The 19,150-nt window shown below is 48.9% G+C and overlaps 2 protein-coding genes across 18 annotated transcripts in view; one reads left to right on the plus strand and one right to left on the minus strand.

Annotated features, from left to right (window-relative positions):
- DCUN1D2 (defective in cullin neddylation 1 domain containing 2) lies at positions 1–18,915 on the minus strand. Of its 7 annotated transcripts, XM_055543080.1 has the most exons (9): positions 18,688–18,912; positions 17,261–17,396; positions 15,745–15,962; positions 14,793–14,876; positions 13,645–13,813; positions 6,880–7,010; positions 2,754–2,836; positions 1,378–1,474; positions 1–711 (listed from the first exon to the last, which is right to left on the minus strand). In XM_055543080.1, exons 3-9 carry the CDS (start codon positions 15,797–15,799, stop codon positions 620–622), a joined length of 711 nt encoding a protein of 236 aa, XP_055399055.1. In that variant the 5' UTR covers positions 15,800–15,962; positions 17,261–17,396; positions 18,688–18,912; the 3' UTR covers positions 1–619. The 7 variants fall into 7 exon arrangements, 3 of the variants coding, with proteins under 3 accessions (XP_055399055.1, XP_055399056.1, XP_055399058.1); XM_055543081.1 differs by lacking the exon at positions 14,793–14,876 and having other exon boundaries at positions 18,688–18,915; XM_055543083.1 differs by having other exon boundaries at positions 13,645–14,876; positions 15,753–15,962; positions 18,688–18,849.
- TMCO3 (transmembrane and coiled-coil domains 3) overlaps positions 17,921–19,150 on the plus strand; it is a 21,053-nt gene continuing 19,823 nt past the window's right edge. For 6 of the 11 annotated variants that reach the window (XM_055543065.1, XM_055543069.1, XM_055543071.1 and 3 more), the window contains exon 1: positions 17,926–19,126. The gene's annotated coding sequence lies outside the window, so the exon portion shown is untranslated. Of the gene's footprint in view, positions 19,127–19,150 lie in introns of all 11 variants that reach the window. The other 5 variants (XM_055543076.1, XM_055543075.1, XM_055543070.1 and 2 more) reach the window with 4 other exon arrangements.

Here is a 19,150-nt window from a genome sequence, read left to right on the forward strand (position 1 = left end):
TTAAATGTAATAAAATACATTTTTTAAAAAGAAGCATACTTGCATACTTTATGAAGCTTCTTAGGAAGCTGAACTGACACTGTTAGCAGTAAGCAGACCCGCTGACTTGCACACGGTCTGAAGTTGCTGTGCAAACCTCAACAGCCCGCCGACCTGTAAAATCATTCCCATGATCATCCAGAGGAAACAGAGCTGATAAATCTGGATGATTCAAAAAACTTATGTCTTAATCCTGGCACCAAATCTAAAAACCTCAGTGTCTACGACTGTCTTCTCAGGACATGTGTCCGGCCGCCTGACCGGCGGTTTCTTAGGTGTGGTTCCCAGACAACCAGTGGGTGTGGGCGCAGGGCTCGCCGTGATCTGAAGGTGGGAGACTGCAGACAGGCCCCGCCCCTCCACAGTCACGCGGAGGGCTCCACAGCAGAGCTAGGGCCCCGTCCCCAGGCGCCCGGCCGCGATCGCGGAGGGTCTCCGTGCGGCGCCAATAGTCAGCGGCGTCTTCTCTAAGCAGCGGAAGAGGGTCTCCAGGCTCACGACTGGTCAGGAGGAAATGGGTGACAGGCACAGCTGGCCAGCATCTCCTGCAGGACGAGGCTCCCTTTCATCTAAATCCAACTCAATTTTCTGCCGAGACACGACTGCCTTTATCACCTGCGACCACTGGCCGTGCATATTCTACGAAATCATCTATGAGAACAGGCCATGCTCCTAAAGGAAAGCAAAATGTGTGAAAAAATCGGCATTTTAGAACAATATTTTTTATAGTCAAAGGATTTTCTCACAATCCAACATTTATATCTCATGAACTCAAATGATTTTAAACTTTTTAAACTTCTACATGTGATGGATCAGCTGGAATTACCCTCCTCGGCTCTGGCCAGCCGGGAGTGGCAGGTGCTGTGTGCCGGTGTGCACGCGTCTGTGAGCAGCACCCACTGCCAGCCCCGCTGAGCATGTCCGCGGTCACGTCCGCGCTGGGCAGAGGGGGCTCGGGGTGGACATTCTTTCCGAGCGGGCAGCGCCCACAGTGCAGCAGGTGTGGCCGTGCTCAGGTGAGTACACAGGCGGGGCTCCGCTGTGTGCTTCGGCGGCGTGATGGAATAACCGCTGGCCACACGGGGTCAGCGGGCCGCAGTCACCGTCCTGCTTGTGGTCCTGCCTCGGGGCCTCTGCACACCCACCGTGAAAGCTTCAGCTCAGAAGAGGTCCTCCTGACTTTAATGTGAGCGGTATTTTCTCTTGTGGGGTTTACAGGACGTAGTAAGTGAGTACTAGGCACTTCATCACTCCTGTCTCACACATGGGGTCGGGCAGGGGTCAACGGGGACCCACCTGCCCCCTGGCCATCTCCTGAGGTCTGTGGACTTTGCCTACCTTCTTCATCATAGTTGGACATGTCATCTGCGATCATGTTTCCAAAATCTAGAAGAAGGTTCCAAGTGTTCCTTGGGATTGATCGTTTGTGATGCTCCTAAAACACAAGAGGAAAAACCAGCAGACCGCTGGCTCAGACGGAGCTCTCAGCCTGGTGATCTCAGGACATAATGTGACCAGGCGTGAGGACCAGACCAGCACTGTCGGAAGTTAATCCAGCAACAGCGCTTTGGGTCAGTGTTAAGAGCTGCATGATGCCAACGTGCAGCTGCAGAAGGCAGACTTATTGAAACACAAAATAAAACAAAAATTATTGACTTTTATTTCAAATAGAAAGGCAGCATTTTTAATCTCTTTGTCCAAGCCTGAAACCAGCTCAGAAACAGCATGGGCAAGCAGCATCTGGAGGTGCTCACCTCCTGTGAGCCAGGCGGCTCTCTGCAGGGGTGGGCGCGCCCGGCCACTGGACGCTTCAGACACCGGAGGACCCGCCCTGCTCCTCGGGGGCCCCAGCTGGAGAGCAGCCCCAGGTCTCCCGGAGGCTCCCAGGCCCCTAAGGCCTGTCTCTGCACACGTGAGTGTGTGTGTCCACAGATGGCTCCCAAGCTCGTCTCACACTCCAGAGCACGTGCACGCGATGCATCACTCTTCTGCTCCTGCTGCCTGCCGCGCAGCAGGCGTGTCCCTCAGCGCAGCAGGTGTGTCCCCCCGCGCAGCAGGCCTGTCCCCCCAGAACGGGCCTCCTGCTGCCCCCCGCATGCCCCGGGCCCCCCCGCTGCGCCCCCTGTGCGCACTCCGGGCCCAGCGCTAACCCCCCCGTGCATCCCGGGCCCCCCTGCTGCCCCCCCGCACGCCCCGGGCCTCCTGCTGCCCACCGCACGCCCGGCCTCTGGCTGCCCCGCCGTGTGCCCTGGACCCCCCACTGCCCCCCCACATGCCCCGGGCCTCCCACTGCACATGCTGGGGTCCTTCCCCAGGCTGCTGCTAGAGGGCTGTCCCACACCCCTCCACTAGAAGGACTGGTCCTCACAGAGCGGGGGACCCTGAGCAGGACAACACAGTCACCTCCCGCAGTCAGGGACGGGCCTGGCAGCCCGCACCCTCCCCTTGGCCATGGTCACTGAGCAGTCTCAGCCCATGAACACCCTGGGGCGGGGACCACAGACACACAGGCTGGAGGTGGCCTCGAGCAGCCTGGCCCGAGCCCATGGGCACCACTTTCCGCGGGAGGCAGAGTGTGGCCGCGGGTGGGCTCCCTGGGATCACCGCTGGGGACACTGGTTCCTTGGGCCCACAGACAAGCAATCGGTTATTAGGACAGTAACCGGCCTGGCTGATCCCTCACATGGGGATCCGGCAAGCAGGAAGACCCTTACCAACAAGAAGGTGTTCCAAAGATCTAGAAACTTAAACCTTCCAGATAACACCAGATTCCAGTATGCGACGGCCATTTCCAAATCTGGCAAAAAGAGAGAAAGCGCTCAGTGAGTCCCAACTCCTTTTAACACAGCACAGTGACCACTTCTTGGTACGCTGGTGTCACTTAGTAACACTCGGCAGTCTTACCCATGGTTGCATGAGGTCTAAGGCTTATAGAAGAGCTCCTGAAGCTGAATCTTATTTGGTACCTTGGGGAAAATGGCTTTGGAAAACGATTTGTGTACTAGTATAGCTGGATGTGTCAATAATTATCCCCTAATTAATCCATTATGAAGACTCTGCTTTTCTCATGTACTGGGCTTTCTTGACACCTGGACCGACCTGGATATGATTAGCTGGATATGATTAATGCATACCATTTATATACCCATTAAAAAAAAAAAACAGCCCCACGCACTTTCTAAGTGATGAACTACAAGTTAAAAACTTGTTTAGAAAGGAAGGGACACAGTGCTTTCCAAACAGACCTTCCTTGCCACGGTAAGAACTAAGATGGAATCTGATTCAAAAGTCAATCCCGTTAAGTATCATAAACTCTTGGGATTTCTTAAGATAAAGCCAAGACAAATTAGCATGTTGTTTGGTCACTAGTAAAAGTCAATGTCCTCATTTTCCCCCAGCTGGACGGTAGCAACGATTTCATGTCTAAACAGACTGACGCCGTGGGCTGCATCATGAGATGAGATGTTCACGGACACAGAAGCTGAGCGTCAGGGCTGCAGGAGAGGGACTCATTCTCTGCTCACTGCAAGGCTGGTGTCGATTTATTTCTGTGTGATTGATACACCAGAACATCAAGGGCCTGAGAAGGTAACTTTTTGAAGCTGACACCCTTCAACTAGGTTGGCTAGAGCTCATCGCTTTCAGATGATACAACAGTCCTGCACTGAAATAGTGCTTATGTGTGTGTGCCAGGAGAATGAATGTAAAAAGCCGATAAATAAATGTTTAAGGTAACAAATGCTTTCAATGCAAAATATTCTACTAAACACCTTCCAAAAGATTTTCATCTAAATCTGGTTTGGCCCGACTTGGACAGAAGTCATAAAAGCTGAAGTTCTGACCTGAGGTTCCCAGGTCAATCATTAGAAATGGATGAGCAAGGAATACGTGAGTAGTAGCCAACCTCAAATAAAATGCCTCTATTTCCTGTGTGTTTAACGTCCACAAGATAACTCAGTCTGAAATAACCTGGAGTCCTAGCAAGAAAGCAGTGGTCAGAAAACTTGAGGAACAGGCAGGAGAGAAGGCTGGCTGGACCTTGCCCGTGGGCCCTCGTCCTGCTGAGTCTACTTCCTTATCACTGAGGAGAATCTAAACTCATCTTAGTGAGGGAAAGTCTCACAATGAGAAATGGAGGCAAACCTGGGGAAGAGAGAAAAATAAAGCTTTATGGCAGACATTAAATCTGGTCAACTTTGGGTTCGTTTGGTCCTAGAAACCCTTCTTATAAAGTTCCCGATGTGCATATTTGTAAAGCACACAACTCATAGTAGCTGCCTGCATTTTCAGAGCCCCAGCATCACCTCAGTAAACACGCTGAGTGCTGTCCTGATGGACCCGGCCGCTTGCAAAACCACCGCAACACTCCAAGTGATAGACGTGAGAGCTGAGATCAAGAACAAAATCTACTGACCATGAAAGGAATCATCAGAGCAGCTATTTTCTTTCTAATAACCTCTGAAAAACCCTACCTCCTGAGTAAGAAAATGATTATAAGATGTTCCTAAGTAAAATTTATGTCTGTGATGCTCCATTTAGAATTAGATCATAAAGATGATCATTCTGTCAAAAAAGAATCTTTGGGCTGATGGAAAAATTAGTTAATAATCATGAAACTTTACTTCCTCAAAAATTATGATTTCTCAAAGCCAGCTGATTACAGACTCTAGCCAGTATAAGCCATGCCAAGTATCTCACATTAAAGCAAAGCGTCAAGGAGTGTTAATCACCTCCTCTACTAGGGGGCGTCCCTAGTGGCTCAGCTGGTAAAGAATCCGCCTGCAGTGCAGGAAACCCCAGTTTGATCCCTGGGTCAGGAAGATGCCCTGGAGGAGGGAACGGCTACCGACTCCAGTGTTCTGGCCTGGAGAACTGCATGGACTGAATAGTCTCTGGGGTCACAAAGAGTCAGACATGACTGAGTGACTTTAACTAGGCTAAAGAGGAGGAAATGGCAACCCACTCTAGTTTTCTTGCCTGGAAAACCTCATGCACAGAGGATCCTGGCGAGGTACAGTCCGTGGGGTGGCAAAGAGTTGGACACGACTCAGCAGTGAAGCAGCGCTAGGCTAAGGAACCGCCACTAAACGGCACGTGCCCCTCTTGCCACACAACAGGCACACAGGTCTGAAGGGGATGAAGCCTTGACCTGTAGGCTGTTTTTCCACCCCTTTCCACTGCTGTCCACACTTTTTTAGGAATTACAGGAACACCTGAATCAACCTCTTTAAATTATATTTAACCCTTCAGAAGACAGACAATGTCATAAACTTTGGAAACTGTAAAATCAATTGTTCCATCTGGGGTTCACAGCTGTAAAATTACTTTTTTTTTTTTTTAATTGAAGTACAGCTGCTTTGGGAGATAGTGAAGGACAGGGAAGCCTGGAATGCTGCAGTCCATGGAGTTGCAAAGAGTCAGAAGCAACTGAGTCACTGAGCAACAAAAGCAAATAACAGCTGCTTTACAACCTTGTGCCCGTTTCTTTGATAGAACAACGGGGATCAGTTCTGGGGTTGCTGCCCTCCCACCTCAAGCCTCCCTTCTGCTCCCCTATACTCACCGGCTTTGTTATCTTTTTGTAAAAAACCCTCAAAAAATCTTCTAAAATAAACTGTGATGTCTGTGAAGTGTCCAGGTATGTAATAATTTTCCTGAAGAAGCTATTGTTCCCTTTAATACGATTTTATGTTCTTTCAATGAGTCTCATGAAGCACAGACACGAAATCAGTAACTGTTCCAATTCTTCAGCGACTGATTTCTGATAAACATCTCATTTGTCTATAGGTATAAAGTAGATAAGATAATGATTTTTTTTTCTCTCAGTAAAGGAATTACAGGATAAACTATAAATTTCTCCTTTTCTGCTGCCTGATACTCAGGCAAAGCTACTTAAAATAGAGGCTATGCTGGGCTCCATGCTGCAAAAGTGCTTCAAAATACTTCTCCTCACACCGAACTTCATGACCAAAGAAAGTAAATTTATAAAACTTTAAAACAGGTGATTAACTTGGACTAATTTACAACCTCTTAGAAGTTACAGTGGAATTTTAAAAGCACGGCAAATGCGATGACTTCAGATGGAACCAATGCTGAGGACTTCCAGGCAGCTCCCACCTCCCCTGCCTGCAGCCCTGCAGCCTTCCAGCGGGATCACCGCCCTGCAGGGGAGCCCCGGTCAGCCAGTGCGGGCGGCGTCCAGCGGCAGCGGGAACACTGCTGGGCGTCTGAGCCGACCCGCGTGGCACAGAGGGCTGCCTGGCGGAGCCCTGCAGAGCCCTGAGCCAAAGGATCATACGCCATAAAAATGATGGCTGCTCGAAACCCTGAGTTTGAGGTTCTCTGTGACATGGCAACAGAAATAAGCGGATTTTATAATCCTCAAATAAACCAAAACCTCAAACCGGAAATACAAGCTAAAGATTTTCTGTATATACCACATACGGTAATGCGCAAGTAACATTTTGGCAAAATCATACATCTCTGAAAGAAGAAGAAAAATATAATCCAACACGCATCAGAATTAGTTTAAGTAAGTTAATGTTAAATCCCCAGCCCAGGACGAGATTAATGTCACCTGCCCGCGTCTCTAACCCATTAGACAATTACACATCAATAGGAGAGAATGCAGAGCATCTGAAAATTACTCCACATTTAAAATCGTATTTTTGGCTCCACACGTCAGGAGTGACTGCAGGCTGAGGGGCTGGAGCACGTGGGACTGTCCCAGTGGCAAGGGGCACCCTCAGTCGGGACCCCAGAGGAGGGGCCCGCCCAGAGCCCCGCTGGCCATGCCCATGCGGCCTCTCGAGCTGACTGGCGTCTGGCAGGTATACTCACCTAGCCCTTTCTGCCCCGGGCTCCTAGCAAAGGTGAAGGTGAACTGGTAAAGGGCCTTGAACTTCACCGCATCCTTCAGCTCCTGCTCCAGTCCAGGCAGTAGGGCTCTCAGCTGCTCTGTGCTGTCGCACCTGGGACAGGAACAGAGCCTCACGTGGGCGTCGCGGGTGGCGGACAGGCCTCCAGCCTCCCCGCGCTCCGATGCGGCCTGAGGCTCGGGCCTAAGGGCGGAGCTAAGGTCCCTGCTCTGGCTACAAGGGCTAGAAAGGGCTAGCCCTGTTTGTGGTGATAACCTCACGTTCTGTGAACCAAACCCACTGATTTATATGGCACATGGACTGCATCTTAGAAGAGAGGCCACTGGGCTTCCCAGGGGGCGCAGTGGTTAAAGAACCCACCTGCCAGCGGAGGAGATACAGGAGATCCAAGTTCAATCCCTAGGTCGGGAAGATCCCCTGGAGGATGAAATGGAAGCCCACTCCAGTGTTCTTGCCTGGAGAATCTAAGGGACAGAGGAGCCTGGCCCACTGGGGTCGCAAAGAGTTGGACATAAATGAAGAGACTTACCACGCACACAGAGATGTCATTAAAAGTAAAGAAAACCCACAGTAGCTGCAAGGCTCTCCTTGCTGTGTGGGCTGGAATACAGCCAGGGATAAGCCCTGCAGCCGGGCATGATGGAGACGGGGCGGGAAGACCTGGGCCCTCGCTGAGGGCAGAGCTGAGCCGACCTGCAGCCTGTACCATCCCGGAGGCGACAGGCCCGCAGACTCGGGCCAGTGTCCAGGGCATGCTTCATTACAGTGGGCTGGACTTAGAACAGCCAACACAGGAAAAGCACTCTATCGCTTTAAAACTGGATTTTCCTCCAAAAAGTCAACAACCTTCAGGAATAATTAAAAGCCCTCACTAAAGCAGGGTTCAGAACAACGAAACATAAAATCTGTCGTTTGACTGCAGGGCAAGGAGGAGGCTGAGAGCCACACGTCACTGACCCGCGTGCCCCAGTGTGGCAGGTCCCCGAGCCCGCGTGGAGCTCGGCGTCTGGCGGGTGAGCGGGACCCCAGCCCCTCCCACCACCGCCCTCCTCCTCCAGGCTGTCACCCCCGCTCTTCTCCGCGCCTCCACCACAGCACTAGCGCTCCTTGGCGGGCCCATCAGTTATCCCTGCTTTGCAGCTAACAAATGGGAACTCCCGAGTTCTGCTTTGTGTCTGGGTTTCTGTGCCTACGTTGTGTGGAGGCTCACGCGTGCGACACGTGGGCTCTGGTGGTTCATCGCCGCCGTCTCAGCCACCGCAGTCACACTGCGAGCCGCTGTGCTACAGGGAAGCATTTTGGCTGTTTCTAGTTTTCTGGTCACGAAGAATGCTAAAGGTTCCCGTATGTGTATCCTGGCACACACGTGAATGTGTGAGGCAGACACCCACCCACAAGTCCACAATTCTTGTCAAACCCTTCTCCAGGGCGACTGCCCACCGGCGAGACGCACCAGCTGCCCTAGAAGAGGGCCTGGGAGGGCCTAGTTTGACGTGCTCCTAGTCTGCACCCCCTACCCCACCCTGTGAGTGAGGCTGAGTACCTGCTGTATCTTCACTAGCCCCTTGGAAAGCGTCCTCTGTGAAGGGCGTGGCCGTGTCTCCTGTCCGTTCTCAGCAGGTCTCCTTTTTGTTGTTTGGGGGTTCTCAGGTCAGCAGAGCGTCTCACGGCCCCTGCCCCTCCTTCCCCATGCCAATGCCTCCTGGTGCTTTCTGGTCAGAAGTTCTGATTTCAGGGCAGCACAATTGACTCACTAGTCTTGTCTGCGGGGGTTTCTGATGACGTTTTACCACCTGCGCTACCGTACGGCTGTAGGTATTCTCTGCCTGCAGCCTTTTGCCCTGAGATCTACAACTCACTGAACTGACTATATGTACAGTCTGAGGCAGAGACCAAGACAAACCTTCTCCCACGAAACTGTTGGTCGCTCAGTCGTGTCCAGCTCTTTGTGATCCCATTGCCTACAGCCCGCCAGGCTCCTCTGTCCATGGAATTCTCTAAGCAAGAATACTGGAGTGGGTGGCCATTTCCTTCTCCAGGAGATCTTCCCAACCAAGGAATTGAACCTGGGTCTCCTGCATTACAGGCGAATTCTTTACCATCTGAGCCACCAGGGAAGCCATATGAGTTTTCCCATACAACTAGCCAGTTCCCTCAGGACCCTTTTGTGAAAAGCCATTCCTTCTCCACATCTCTAAAAGGCTACCTCTGCCATAAATCAAGTGTTCTGGAAACCCAAGTGTTTCCCGGCTCTCATCCTGCCCCACTCCACGTACCGCTAATTACTGCAAGTGCCATGCTACACACTGATAAAACAGCCAGTCCTCCCTTTTCTGTTACTGCAAGAAATCCCATTGGGTGACTGTGTGATGGGAAACAGATCTCGCGCTCCTGGACTACAATGACCTGTCATCACAATTTATCCTGACTTTTGGTTGACTTGTTCTGGAGGCTTGATTTATTTTGCTGAAAATCTGGTTAGGATTTTTGTTCATCATATGTGTCTTTTGATTCTTATGACTGAGAGAGATTTATAATTTTCCCTTTTCAACATGTCCTTTCTAGGTCTTACTATCGAAGCTATGCTGGCCTCAAAACATGCTAGGAGTGTTTTTTTCCTTACTCTTCTCTGGTGTGAAACTGGTGTTATTCTCTTTATTAAAAGTTGGGTAAGATGTGCCAGTGAACCAATCATGGCCACGAGTGTTCTCCTTGAAAAGATTTTAAATTATGGGTTCTGACTCTCTAAGATTTACAGAACTATGTCTTCACATTCCCATTTCAGTAAGTTGTCATTTTTTAAAGAACTGCTGTATTTCATTTTTCAAATTTATAAACATAAAGTTGTTCATAATACAGTCTCATTTATCTGCAGGGTCTATAGTGACGTCCCCTTTCTTTCTATATGCCATATGTGGCATTCATTACTTTACTGGTCTTCTCAAATACCAAGGTTTTGGCTTTATGAATCATTTCTACTTATAGCTTTTTAAAAATATCATTAAATTACTGCCTGTTTAAAATTGTAATTCCCTGTGTCTGTACTCTGAGTTTAATCTCCTGTTCTTTTCTCTACTTGCTGAGATGGATGCTTTCCTTCCTGAGTTTCAGCTTTCTAAAATATGCATCTCAGAGGCTGACTCCCACGTGTTCTCATAGTTTCATCACTCGAAAAGCTTTCTAATTTCTGTCGTAACTTCTTTCTCAACCCAAGGGTTATTCAGAGGTCCAGTATCCATACAGATTTCAACCTAGCTAGCTCTCTTTTTTGTTATTGTGGTCAGAAAACACGCTGTATCACTTCAACTCTGGGACACTTGCATCTTACCTTGTGCCCTGTTTATGTCAATATTCCTAAGCGTTCTTTTTGAAAAGAATACGTATTCCTCAACATCAAGGGCAGTGTTCTATTTCCTTTTCCGAATCTTCTATTCACTACTGATTTTTCATCCACTTAGTCTACCAGTTGGTAAGATGTGTATGAGAAGATAGGAAGATGTATTCCCCACTGTGCTGGCAGATGTCTATCATTTTCTTTAGAGTTTTGATTTCTGCTTTAAATAAACTGTACTGTCCTGGTAAGATAAACCTTTTATCATTAAGAGATGGTCTTCAGATTCCTCCTGCCTCCACTCTTCCCTCTTCTCCTCGCTCTTTAATTCACTTACATACGACCTTCCCTCCTTGCTGTCTCACTCATCTACACGCCGGTTGGTTTCTCTGTGTCGAAATGTCTCTAGTTGAGACATCATATGAGGTCTTCAGGGAATGTGATCCAGGTGCTAATACCATCCTGCTCTGCCTGCCTTGGGCTGGAGCTGGGGAGCCGGGAACTCACAGGATGTGTATCCACAGGACTCCAGGGCCATAGATGGCAGAGGCAGAAGACCATGGAGATGACATGTCCCGACCACTGCAGGGCAAGCCTCCAGAGAGTGGCTGGAGCTGACTGGCACTCCACTTTCAATTTTCTGTCCCCTAACCAGCAACTCAGAGGTGGTCTGAGGACACCAGCCCACCATCTTCCCAGGTTGCTGGCCTCCTGAGTAAAAGCACCTTTTCTTTTTCCACCAAAAAAAAAAAAAAAGAAAATGTCTTTCATTATCTGTAGAATTACTTTCTGCATTAAAGCTTGTTCTAACATATTAACAGCCACACCAGCCTATTTTTGGTTCCTGCTTGCACACTACTTTAGACTCTGTCCCTCAAACTGTTCTGTGCCCTTATGTCTCAGTTGTATCTACTGCAGACAGTATATACAGTAGCTGACTTTTAAAAACCCACCTAGCATTTAGTTCACTTACATTTAATGTGATTATGTAAATGCAAACATTTTTAGCTTAAATCCTCCATTTTATCATGGGCTTGCTATCTGTCCCACCGCAAGTTAATTTTCCTTTTGTCCTTTTTTTCTTGGATTCTTTCAGATTGAATTTTATGTTTTTATAGTGATTATAACATACACAAAGAGAGAACAAATATTTTTTCCCACTGTTTTATCTTTTTCATTTTCCCAACAGCATCTTTTGATGCTGTTTTTAACTTTGATCAAGTCCAACTTACCACTCTTTTCATTTATGGTTAGTAGTTTTTCTGTCTTTTCTGAAAAAGCTTAACCCGAGGTTATAGTTTCTTCCTCTGTCTAAGCTCTGGGCCTCAGTGTCTTGCACGGGCCACAGTCCGCCCAGCAGCCTCCAGGCACGGGATGAAGGAGGCGCCGAGGCTGCTCACTGTGTCAGCACCGTTTGTGGGAAAGACTCTTCTTCCCCCGCTGAAATAAGGACACTAACAGTCTTGCAGTGGATGAACAATGTGGGAAGACTTTACTAACTCATCAAGACTCATTCTAAAGCTGCAACAATTAAGAATATGTGGTGCTGGGTTAAAGACAGATAAAAAGACCCATGGGTACAGCAGGGAAGACCCACACACAATTTTTTGTTTTTAAAAATGTCAAGGTATTTCATAAAGTTTATTCAGTTTATCTAAGAATCCTCAAGCACCCAAAGAAAAGGTGTAGAATTAACTGTTAAAGGCAGGTATTCTAACCACAGTCAGGAGTCAACAGCCAGGAAAAGTGTGAGGAAATCATAACAGAGCAGATACAGAAGCCCGAGTATTTCTAGAGCTCAGCACTATTTAGAGGCAAATAGTCCTTCACGTCCCTAGAAGCACAGGTTATTCTCCACAGCACAGTTCACTAATACATTCATAAAACTTTTGTTTAATATTTTAAATGGTACTTTCACCTTTAACCGCCCCATGAGGTGTGGAGAGAGAGCAAGCCACTGACCATCACTAACTTGTGACCTTAAATTATATTCTGTAAACTCCAGATAACAGGGTGTGAGATGATCTAAAAACATTTTGGGAAGATCCATGCTCAAAATCGTTAATATATGTATTTAAAGTTATGACACGTCATAGGCTAATAGGAACTTAAAAATTTTATTTGTATGATGTATTCCTAGGCAATGTCTAAGAAATACCATTAATTGTCTCTGTGAGAAGCACTTATTTCCAAAAGCTCCTATTTGGGGGCAATTTTAACAGGTGGGGTAACTGTGGTCCACCAGTCATGGACTGCTCTTTTAACCAGTCTTTCTGGTACTCTTGCCTGGAAAATCCCACGGACAGAGGAGCCCAGCAGGCTGCAGTCCATGGGGTCACTGAGGGTCGGGCACGACTGAGCGACTTCACTTTGACTTTTCACTTTCCTGCATTGGAGAAGGAAATGGCAACCCACTCCAGCGTTCTTGCCTGGAGAATCCCAGGGACAGAGGAGCCTGGTGGGCTGCTGTCTATGGGGTCGCACAGAGTCGGACACAACTGAAGCGACTTAGCAGCAGCAGCAGCAGCCAGTTCTAAGATCACTGCAGCTTCTTCTAGGCTTTCCCAGGTGCAAAGAATATGAACACAAGTGCGGTTACAACACTGTTATAAAGATACCTGTTTGGTTGGTTTTAAATTGGTTTTATTCAACTACCTGGAATGTGGTAAGATATTAGAAATAAAGTCTCATAGAACTTATCATCTTGACAGACTCCTCTTGTTTTACTGAAAACAAGCACCCTGTCTGCACAGCCTTAGAACATGTTTACCTAAGGCTTTCGAGCTCCTTTGGGAGCTAAAAATAAGTGAGTTTAAGTTGTCAACACTGAGACCTCAGAGTGTCAGCAAGTCAGCAGGTCGGCTTCTACACACTTCATGAAACAGTGCAGTAAGCTTAATGGTTAAAAGCTATTTATGTTATGTGCTTTCATGTACTTCTCTGACTCACCTAATAAGTAAGAAACATCTTAAGGTATTAATGAACCTTTTACTCCAACTATAGGTAGAGCAGAGAAGTTTTACACGCAAAAGACAGAATGGCATTTTATTAATGCTTAATGCAGCAACACAGCAAATTATACACTTAGTACACAGTATTATGAAATAAATGGCTGAAAACAAACAAAAACACCTGGATGTTTATGATAACTCAAAACTGGAAGGAAAACATTAAAAAGGAGAAAGTGTAACAAAAGGAATTAATCTGAATAAAAATACTGAACAAAACCTTAATTGGAATTTAAAAGAAAACTAAAGGTTTAATAGTACAAATGCACAAGAAATTTGTAAAATATACAAAGGACACAAATTGATATGAAATTTACAGGTCGCTGAAAAATAACATTTAAAATACTTTCCTTTCTGAAAAAGCTTAAACTGACACCAGTTTACTTACCCAAGTTGTGTCATGCCGTCTACAAATTCCTTTTTGCTAAATTCACATTGAGTTGCAGCCCTGAATTTCCACGCGATAACCAAAACTGTGATACTGGCAGGATCTAGGCTTAAATCATCACAAAACTGTTGAATCCCATAAATTCCAATTTTATTTTCATCTTGTGGGTCTACAGTTAACATTAAGGGAAAAATAAGTTAAAAACTTGGATATTTTGAAAAGTATTACTAAAATGGGTGGAAAGAATGTATTTTTAATGCATCAATTGATGAATGCACTGCAATTTTCAAGTATATATGAAAGAAATAGTAACAGATAATAATTTATCCAGAAAATACTCCTATTTTTAAAATCTAGGTTTCTGGGTTTTCAGGGGGGAAAAAAAATCACTGAAACTTCTCTGAAAATGTCACCATGAATAAAAATTTTGATTTCCCTAGAGTAAAATAAAAATTCAAGTTTACAGAATTTTAGCCTGCCCAAAGGCAAACTGCTATGAAAAACATTGCATAGTGAAGTATTCACAGGAGTTCAAGTTTTTGTTACCACCTTGTCACGGCGAAAGAAAGATAATGTATTTTTCAAAAGGGATTTCATTTGTTATAGTGCTAATACCACTGCACAGCACTTGTTTTTTGGTCATTTAGTTTATACACCCACGTTTAACAGCTGAGAAATTCTGGCTTACCCCTCCCCTAATTTCTAGTTTAGAACTACAACTAAGGAAGTTAGCAATTTTCCATGGGAAAACCAAACAGTGAAGCCCACTAAAGCATCAGCAAGGGCACACGGGTGAGGCCCTGCGAGGTCACCGGCCTCCCGGCCTGCCTGGCGGTGACGTCCGCCTGCTGCTGCGGGAGGCGCCAGAGCAGGCCGTGGCACTTCACTCGGAGCAAGGTCAAGTGCAGCAGACTCTTCACCACACAAGGTCAGACTCCTCAGTGCTCAGCACCACCTCTAACGTACGTCGTCACCCAAGGAGACCACTGGCCCACCGCTCCAGCAGTCACCAAGGCCCTCCAACTCTACGCTCCCAGGTTGAGAGCGGGCTCACGGCACAGAGGGGCTCACCACGCTCCGACTCAAGCCCGTGCTCCTAGCACGGCACAGGTCAGGAGGGCAGGCCACTGGGTCTCCCGTGGCCTCACCTGACGCCACCCTGACAGGCGTCACGCGCGGCGCCTCTGGGCGTGCTGCAGCAGCTTGGAAGCGCCTGTCCACGTGCACACATTCTGCAAAGACAGATGTTTGTCAACAGTCTCTATGTATTTATTTTTAGGGCCTAAATCTTGAACTAAAGGACAAAGATAACTTTCATACAAAAATATTTTTGCAAAGGCAGCTGCACATATCTGAATAACTTAAAAAATCTGCAGGGCGTAGAACTTACAAAATCAGCTTAGTAATTAACTTAGCCAAAAAATCTAAAGCACACAGAAAACAATGTTCCTTTTTGGAGAACTACAAGTACAAACCTGTTTTTTTTAACCACAGAAGGTTTCTGAACTAAGATTAAAAAAAAAAAAAGAATGCCATTTTTGGTTATTTTTTTAATCTAGATCTCAATAAAAACAACCACTGTCTCCAACTGACAACACCAGGTTCTCTGCCAAGAGCTCTTCCAGAAGCTTCTGCCACTGGCACTGCTGCAGGACTCGGGCACCACCAACCGTGGCGGGCAGGGCGACCTGCACCTCCTGTCAGAACTACTTGGATGATGTGGACTAGTTCTCAAGCAGCCTTCTCACCAGGTACTCCTGCCCAGTGGAAGTGCTGGGGAAAAGCACTCTCGTAGCGGGCGTAGCCCCCTGACCTGGACACCAAGCCTCCCACCAGTGACTCCCCACAGCTGACCCAGGCTGCGTATAGGAGGCCTCGCTGCCCATCAGCCTTTAGACTCTGTGCGCCTTGTCCCACCCCAGCCTTGAGCCATCAGCAGCCACGTTCCGATTAAACTAACTAAACTGTATAGCTGACCATCAGCAAAGGACAGGACTGTGCTCCTAACACGGCACACGGTCGGAGGCCTTGGGACACGGCATGGGAAACTCCCAATCACCACCCCTGTGCCCTGGACGTGCGGCGCCTTGGTGCCCTTACCTCTGTACCTGTTATACAGCTGCTCCAGTTTCTTCCTGTCCACGGAGGTTCTCATGGATTCCCTGTGAACAAGCTCGGGTACTGGAAGCAGCTGTCTGTGGCCAGGTCTGGTGTCTACTTGCTCTGCTCTAAGCAGTGGGCGGCACTTCTCTTGCCAGCCTGAGTAAATACCATGAACTGGCGGACCTTGTCCTTCTGAGATGATTTAAGTTTATGCTCTGGGAAGCGAAAGAGGCAGGAAAGCCAATGAGGCCAGCCCAGAAAGCTGTTACGGCTCAATCACCAGCACCTACATTGTATCTGGACTTAACTTCTCCTGGGTGACCAGACTGCACTTCAGAACTACAGAAATACAAAGCTTTGTTGCCCATCGGATAAAAACACTGGACAGCCTTCTGAAAATTCAAACGACAGTATCTATATAGTAACAAATGTGGAATGTCTAAACTCCCCCAGATTAGAAATATCAGTATTCTATGCAAAATACATTTTGATCTTTATCTGGTTCCCTTTGCAGGAAGTCAGATGCTGCTTTTTTTCCGAGTCTCAGTGAAATCCCCCTTTATAACACACATGTACCATCTGATGAGGTGAGTCTAGAGAGTAACCTGAGGTCTGACCATAACATCACAGCCCATCTGTGGGTCCTCCTCAGCTTCAATTAATTTCAGGCCCTAATGACCAGAAGAAGGCCCTTGAGATTTAGAAACATTATTTTAAGCCTTCGTCTGTCTAAAATTAGCAGAACACTGATGAAAACACACACAGGTAACAAAAAATTGTGTGAAAAGTAACTTATAAAAGTTTCAAAAGCAGGCACAAAAAGCCTTTGGTGATTAAGGAAAGATACTAATGAGAAGTTCATGTACATGTGACAGAAATAAAATGGAAAAACAGGGCAGAGGCTGTGGATGGGTAGTGAATACCAAAAATAAAATGGAAAAATAGGGCAGAGGCTGTGGATGGGTAGTGAGCACCAAAACTGCCCTGTAACTGCACTATATACAGCACATGATGAAACCAAATAGTATTTCAATGCTTCCAGATACCAGAATGGTTAAGGTTTTATTTATTGAAGGTAACCTGATGAAAACGACAGCAGAAATGACAGTGATTCACCAAGGCTGTAAATCAAAACAGACGCCAGGGCCTTCCCTGACAGTCCAGCGACCAAGACATCACGCTTAAACTGCAGGGGGCACGGGTTTGATCCCTGGTCGGGGAACTAAGATCCCACGTGCTGCATGGTGTGGACAAAGTGTCCCCCCAAAACAAAACCAGACCCATCTACTAGATGCTAATACTTTATAAAAAACAATATGACAAAGGGGAAAATTTTACTTTTAAAAGGATTTATACTCAGTTTTGTTCAAAAAAAGATGACATAGTTTACAGAAGCACACAAAATAAGTTGTAACTTACAAAAACGTGTAACTGGAAAACGAGATGTAGATGAAGAAATTAGGAGGAGGAAAATAGACCAAAAAACCCAGAGATAAGATACAGACACGCATACCATATATATGAGCTGAAAGCTGAAAATTAAGCTTTGAGCTTCTCAGTTGCCAAAGCAAAGTACAGAGGGGACAGTTCATGTCACCACTTTCTTCAGTTTTGGTGCCAGGAGGAGCTGGGCCATTTGGAGGTCATGCCTAAAAAATAAATTAATAAAGGTTCATAAATTGGCAGGACCACAAGCCTACACTTCAAGCTCTGATGGACTTCACTAAGGCTCACCATGCCAAGGAAATTAAATTCTTATCCACGGCTTTTAAGGGACGTGGGTGGGCTTTCCCTACATTTCATTGTCTTACTCTCTTAAAATGTCCAAAATTTTCATTAGAAATGTGGATAATCTAGGAGAAACATCAGATAAATTCTCTAACCTCTGGAAAAGGTCTGAAGCCTTTTAACTGTGACCTTGTGAAGAACCACTTCTGTGATGTGGACATCAAGACTGACCATATATCGAATGAAGATACGCCCTTAAAATACCCTTCCAGAGACACCGAATACAACAAAATCTCCTCTTAGGGTCGCTTCCAAGGGGCTGACCCAGTTAATGGTGTAAGCTGAGTCACCCTGACGGTTCTGGGTTCAGCAGGCGGTGGTGGGGGGCGGGGGGGCGGGGGGAATGCGGCAAGGAGTCAGACCCAAGTGCCCCGTTCACTCTCCCGCCTCCAACCTCGTCAGAAAGCCAGGCTCCTGTCCACGCAGCCCCTTCCCTCGGGGAGCTGGGGCGCGGTCTCTGCTTTCTGGACCTGCTGGACCCCTCCCGGCTCTGACCGGATATTCTCCATCTCCTCCTCCACGGCGGCTCTCCCCACCGGGAGGGTGTCCTCACGCCGCCGCTGCCCCTGCACCTCCCTCCTGGACCCCCTCTCCTGCCCGGAGCCCTCTCCCCAGGACCCCGCTGCCAGCACGGCGAAGGCTGCCCCAGCGCAGCCGGCTGCGTCCTCTCCTGGCCGCCTTCCGACTCCTGAGGGCACCCCGGTCTGCCCCTCCCGCCCCTCTGGACGCCCCCCGCCCCACCCACGGCGGAGCGCTCAGCTCGTATCGAGGAGCCGCGGCTGAGCGTCCACGGGCTCAGCGTCTGACGCCGCCACACGGCTCCCGGGCCGGACCCCCGGCCTGGCCCCGACCGCGGAGAAGGGGCTGGGGCCCCGCGCCCGGGCCGGCCTCTCTGCCGGGCCTCGGCCCCAGCGTCACCGGACCCGCGTCTGTCTCGTCGGCCCGGGACCCGCTTGCCGCACACGGGACCCCTCTGTTACCGCGCCTCCACGACGCCTCAGAGCACAACCCGAAGGCTCCAGAAGCCCCTCCGTCGCTGACCCCCGCCCCGGGCACCGCCGCCGGTCTCCGACCCAGTCCTGCCCCCGCCGGCGACCCCCAGCGCCATCTACCCTCGCCCCACAGCGCCCCGGCTCGCGCCCACCAAGCCACCTGCGCCGTCCCCGCCTGGGCCTCAGCCCGGACAACGTCCGGGGACACAGGACTCCGACTCCCGGCGTGCCCCGCGCCGCCCGGGGGCCGCCGGGACCCAGGCCGCGCTCGGCCTCCGACTCCCGGCGTGCACCACGCCGCCCGGGGCCGCCGGGACCCAGGCCGCGCTCGGCCTCCGACTCCCGGCGTGCACCACGCCGCCCCGCCCCGGGCCGGGGACACCGCGCCCCACCTCCTTAAAGGAGCCGGGACGCCCTCTCGGCTGCGTCGGCGCCGAGCGCGTTCGGGAGACGGCGGGCAGAGCGGGCCCTCTGGGCGCCTGACCTGGGCCCCGCCCCGGGGGCGGCCCTGCCGCCTGGGAAGGGATGCGGAGAAGTCGCCTCCCTGTCCTCCTCTCCGGAGAGCCGGACCCAGGACGCGCCGCGGCCGGAACGTCCGGGTGAGCGCTGCTCGGCGCGGCCTC

Source organism: Bubalus kerabau, chromosome 12 (assembly GCF_029407905.1).
Source record: "Bubalus kerabau isolate K-KA32 ecotype Philippines breed swamp buffalo chromosome 12, PCC_UOA_SB_1v2, whole genome shotgun sequence".
Lineage (NCBI taxonomy): Eukaryota > Metazoa > Chordata > Mammalia > Artiodactyla > Bovidae > Bubalus > Bubalus kerabau.